General features: G+C 32.4%; 1 protein-coding gene across 1 annotated transcript; it reads left to right on the forward strand.

The window, feature by feature from the left end:
• Positions 1 to 1310: 1310 nt before the first annotated feature.
• Positions 1311 to 5248, forward strand: LOC106387059 (probable E3 ubiquitin protein ligase DRIPH). Its single transcript, XM_013826874.3, has 7 exons — positions 1311 to 2158; positions 2348 to 2447; positions 2520 to 2889; positions 2971 to 3428; positions 3512 to 3562; positions 3643 to 3715; positions 3786 to 5248. The coding sequence occupies exons 1-7, from the start codon at positions 1957 to 1959 to the stop codon at positions 3954 to 3956; spliced, it is 1425 nt and encodes a 474-aa protein (XP_013682328.2). The 5' UTR covers positions 1311 to 1956; the 3' UTR covers positions 3957 to 5248.
• Positions 5249 to 5553: the final 305 nt, after the last annotated feature.

A 5553-nucleotide genomic window follows, 5' to 3' on the forward strand; every position in this document is an offset into this window, starting at 1 on the left:
ACTCTGAAGTCTATGGGCGCTTCCATATAAAAGCGACCCCTATCTATCTTATTTCTTTACGCTAGTTTTTGGCAAAAAGACCTAGACCTATTCTTGGATATTGCTATTGTAAGGGAGACGGCTCCTCTTCTGGACAGAGAAGATCATCTTGAACCCTATTGTTTTACCTTTGATTTACATGCAGTATTATTCAGTTATTATGTCCTGTTCATCTTGTGTTATGGCTGAGTAGTCGTCTAGCTTGTCTAGGGTTCTAGGGTGTTAAACGCAAGGTTACACATAAATAAGCACTTATCGTTTCTTCGTTCATTCTAGTTCTTAATGCTAGTTCTAACCTGATCACTTATTGCTAGATCTTAGGTCCGATCACCCACTAACCGTGTAGTAGTCTACCTGATATCGAATGAATGAGCTGAACATCTCTAGCCAGCGAAAGTAGATGCTAGAGTGTTCAGTGAACTTATCGGACTTGATCTCTATAGCTTGCGACCGATCCTTGATCCAAACGACAGTTTAGGCGTCAAGGTCGGACCGCAAAGGGAACAGCACTACGACAGTGGACTGTTCTACTAAGAGTGATCCGTGTTCTAGATCGTGTCTTAACGAGCTTGAATAAATGTTTGGCTAAGTTTTAACACCCGATGAGAAACCCTAGATCAGCTTATTCTCAATATCGAATCTAAACCTTTTAAAATCTTTTACTCTACTTGCAAGTCACTACTTAATTCAAAACCCATTTTAGTTTTAGCTAAGTTGAAAACGCATAAGAATAAAGTGTAGACTGGTCCTCTGGATTGAATCTCAATTACTACAATTATCACTGTTAACTTGATAGTAGGAAGAGTTCAGTTTTAGTGTATCAATTAACTAAACCATATTTTATATAATTTTATTCTTTTACCCAAATTTATTAATACAATATTTAATAAAACATAAGATGAGTTAATACTTTATTTTCATTCTAATAAAAAATTAAGATCAATCTGAAAATATACTTTATAAAACAATAATAATAAAATCTAAAATATATAAGAATTAAATAAATCATTAGAGCCAAAGGGGAAAAACAAACTATGATATTTTTCTCATGTTTAGTCATACAAAATTAAAATAGTATAGCTGATGGAATTATAATTCATAGAAAAGCCAAATAATTTTAGTCATACGAAAAACATAATTAAAAATAAAAATATTTTTCTCATGTTTAGTCATACGAAAATAAAAATAGTTAATCGAAACCAGGTTTGAATTTAATAGAAAAGAACAGTCACCGAAATAATAATTCATACATAAATATATGACTAGACTTTTAAAACAAAAATAAAATAATAACAAAAAAATAATTTTTATGCGCCAAGCGCTGAACAACCTCTACTTTAATATATTATTTAAATTATTATGTTGAAATTAATATTGGTTATGTGTACGCCAATTTAAAATAACACTTTTTCTCCAAAAAAAAAAGAAAAATATTTTTGATTACTAACAAACAATTTTTGTGAATACATATAACTTTTTTAAAAATTTGTGAGTAATTTATTTCAATTTTTTTAAATAATATAGAAGAGATATTTTTAATTCCCTAAAAATATACAAAGTAATTTTCTGTTTTATTTACTGTTGAATAAAACATGCGTTACACAAGTTTCCCATCCCGATTAAGAATTAAATGTTTTTCCTTTTTCTTTTTGGCCCTCCAAATCAATCTTTTTCACTTTGAGCTCTCTAATTTTGTAAAAGTTTCAAATCCAACCCCTCTCGTAAAAAAATTACATATTAAGCAAATTAACCTCCAACAATCAAAACCCTCACTTATTACAGAGATTTCGTTTTCCCCGGAGCGAACGAGCGAGAGGAGAACGAAAAGTTTCAAACTTTCGCGTCTCTGTTTCTGCGAAATCAACGATAAAGCTTCAAACTTTATCGTCTGGCCGTTTGGTTTCTTCGTCGTAGTACATGCACCATGCTGCTTTACGTGAACCCATAAAGAAAAGAAAAGAAAAAAACGAATCTTTTGTATCCGAGATTCATATGGTAATGGAGAAGAAGATGACTGTTTTGAAGGCGAAGAGGCAGGACATGAAGGCATGCTTCTCTTGTCCTATCTGTAACAATCTCTACGACCGTGCCACCACCATCTCCGAGTGCCTCCACACATGTGAGCCTTTGTTTTTTAATCGAATCAGTGCCTCTTACGTTCTCTTTGTTGTTATGTTAGTATCTATTTCATCTGCGTAGATAGTTGTGTGTTTGCTTGAAAAAATCTCTGAAATTGAGAAAAGTTATCATCTTTCTGGTAATAAAGACATTAAAATCCTGTTCTTCTACTTGTATTTGGGGAACACAGTTTGCAAAAGATGCATAGAAGAAAAGTTGGTAGTAGAGAATCTGAAAGCTTGTCCTGTCTGCAATGTTGATCTTGGTGTTGCTCCTCTTGATAAACTCAGGTTATCAAATACAATGTTCCTCTTGATGTTTATGAAATATCAAATAAAACTGAAGTATATATGAAAATGCAGGTCGGATAACATGTGGGATGAGTTGAGGCTAAAGGTCTTCAAACAAAAGCCAAAAAGCGTAAAGGCAGCAGCAGCCATTGAAACTGCTTCAGCATCTTTGACATACTCCAGAAAGAAGAAGACGGCTACTTCACCTAGAGCATCAACCTCACCTGAGCCAGCTCCATTGGAAAGTGAGAAGCTTGAGGAGGAAATGGAAGCTGTTTCTCTGAACCAAAGCTCGAGCGCACTAGTTTCGAATTTTAGGAGGCGTGTAAGGAAAAACCTGGCGCCTAAAAGGAATGAGAACCCACTGGAACCGGAACAGCTTCATGTGGAAAGCGAGAATGGTTTTGAAATTGTTCTCAACATTGAACAAGACAATGATTTGGTTAGTAATAACTTATTACATTATCATTCGTTTTAGTTTCTTTAATATTTGTTATTGAGATGAAGTGATGAATCATCATAGGCTGGAGCATTGACATCTAATGGATGTATACAAAAGGTTCCAGCTTCATCTGATGATCTTGGCAAGTCCTTGAGTAATGGTAAGGAGAGTAACGGTACCGCACTGAATGTTGAGACTGTGATAACTACAAATGGCAAAGAAGATCAAGGCCATGGATCTAGTTCTGGTGGCAATACAGAGGAAGTCCCTGTTCAAGCAAATATAAACAATGTCCTGTTAAGCTCTGGTGAGAAGCAGAAGAACAATGGTCAAGAAAAGCAAGAAAATGGCTCTACTGGGAAGATCTCTGGTAAGAAGGGGAAAGGAAAAGCTTCTTCTCCTCGGGTTTTGAGACCTCGAAAGCAGGGGAATATGAGTTCAGATGGTGCATCAGAAGCAGCCATTTCTAAAGAAGCAGAAAAAAAAGCTGAAGGAAGTAACAAGAAAGTTTGGCTTTCACTAATAGCTGCAGCGAATCAGTAAAGACTTTATTACTACTATCTTCTTTGCATTTGTCCTTTAAGCTTTTGGTTCTGATTATATAAAGTGAGTGCGTTTACAGGAAGACAGAGAGGCCACTACTGCCACAAATCTCCAATCCATACATACGAACGTAAGTGATCACTAGATCTTTCCTTAACAATTAACTTCATTCACAATGTGTGATAGTGATTCTTTTTTGCATTTTCACAGAGATGGAAACTTACCTGTCTCATATGTCAAGAAGTATCTAGCGTATAAGCTTGGTCTCCAAAGCGAAGACCAAGTAATTCATTCTTCTATGTCTCTCTCTGGTTCTTAAAAGGTCAGATCTTGATCTTGGTTGGACGTTGCAGGTGGAGATATGGCTAAGGCAAGAGCCTGTGTGTTCGACGCAGAAGCTGCATAACTTGGTGGATTGGTGGGTCCAGTCTACTCCAGTTTCTGAGAGAAAAAGCGCCATGGTTGGGAACTCTGGTGCTGAATTTGTCATGGTTCTACACTACAGTGGCTCTCACTTTGAATAGCTCTTCTCACATCCAATCATCAAATCATTTTCTTCTTTTTTAAACTCTTTCTTGTGAAAGAAGAAAGCATGAATAAAAAGACTGCCTAGAGTTTGCATCTTTCTTTATTTAGTCATTTGTTGAGGATAAATATGGGAACTTTGCTTTTGCTTTGATTTGCTTGCGAGGGGTGACTGGGTGAGAAAACGGTATCGTTTTCTGACAGAGGCACATTGTAGCCAGCCAGTCTCCCTTTTAATGTAATAAAGATGCGCCGATTTTGTTCCTTATTTGGTTTAGTTAACACCTGGTTCTTTTGACTGGGTCGGGTTTTACATTCTAAATAGCGGTCTACACACCTTTCGCGGGAAAACGGCTTATTCATATCCGCACTATAAAGCCAGAGAAAATACATACCCAAACAATATTAACGTGCCAAAACATTCACAAACTAAATAATAATTTGAATTGCATACCTAAACTCATAATAAATAGATAAAACATGTCTCGTAACTGACACATGTCAGTCCATTTTAAAATGTATTGATTTATTTTTTTAAATTATTATCTTTTAATTTTTGTCATTTTATTTGTTTGTAAAGTACCACAAATAATTAAAATCATCAAATTGGCCTTATTTATAATTTCAAAATTGGAAATAAATTTTAATATATGGTGATATATAAATTGGAAATATTTTTTATCAAATAAAATAGATTTAATAATGTAAATATATTATTATTATTTCATATTGAAATATTTGATACAAAAAATTTAAATAAATAGAAAACAACATAAAAACAATATCATAATTTAAAGCCTAATTTAATCTCACTAGTTCTTAAAGTTTATAAAATATTTTTTATATTTTCTTAGGTTATTTTAGTTGCAAATCTTATTATGTGCTTGCGTGATATATATAATATAAATAAAATTAAAAATATGTAATTTTTGTTTGTAGTTATCAAAACCAATATTAATTACACTAGGCATAATGTGTGCGCTTGACCCTAACCTAGCGCCGAATCAATTATTTGGTAATTATACGAGAATTAATCGGGAAATAGTTTTGTAAACTTTTTGTGTATTATTAATATTACATACTAGTTTTGTAGCAAAATAAAAATAATGTAATATGGTCTAGTGGTTTTGTGCGATATTTGTTTTCTTGAGATGCTGCGTTCGAAACTATTTTTGGTTAAATAGCCATTCTTTTCTTTTTATTAAGTAAGGGTAATATTATTAAAGATCTCTACTGTAAAATCAAATTTCTAAAGAGTATTTTTAGTTATGTTGATTAAAATTTGAATGACTATATTTGTAAAGAAAATTTTATATAAATATAAATTTGGTGGTATTTCTTGTAAATATTACATACGAGTAAGATTATTTATAATTAATTTTCATGTTTTAATAAGGTAGATAACATACTTTGATAACTAAATTAATTAATATATTGTATATGATAACTATCTAAATTTCTGATAAATAATTAATTTTTTTATTTAAATTTAATTAAAATCTGGAAAAAAAATAAAATTGTACTTTTCAAATTAAAATTATAAATACGATAAATTTGATTATTTAAGTTATTTAAGGCATATTAACAAAAAATAGA

The sequence above is a fragment of the Brassica napus genome, chromosome C3, assembly GCF_020379485.1.
Source record: "Brassica napus cultivar Da-Ae chromosome C3, Da-Ae, whole genome shotgun sequence".
NCBI lineage: Eukaryota > Viridiplantae > Streptophyta > Magnoliopsida > Brassicales > Brassicaceae > Brassica > Brassica napus.

Bases quoted from the DNA above. Each gene is read 5' to 3' on its own strand.
- LOC106387059 (XM_013826874.3), top strand. From the start codon at position 1,957: ATGCACCATGCTGCTTTACGTGAACCCATAAAGAAAAGAAAAGAAAAA. The intron at 2,448-2,519 runs GTTATCAAATAC...ATGAAAATGCAG, and splicing joins GCTCCTCTTGATAAACTCAG to GTCGGATAACATGTGGGATG. The intron at 3,429-3,511 runs GTAAAGACTTTA...GTGCGTTTACAG, and splicing joins CTAATAGCTGCAGCGAATCA to GAAGACAGAGAGGCCACTAC.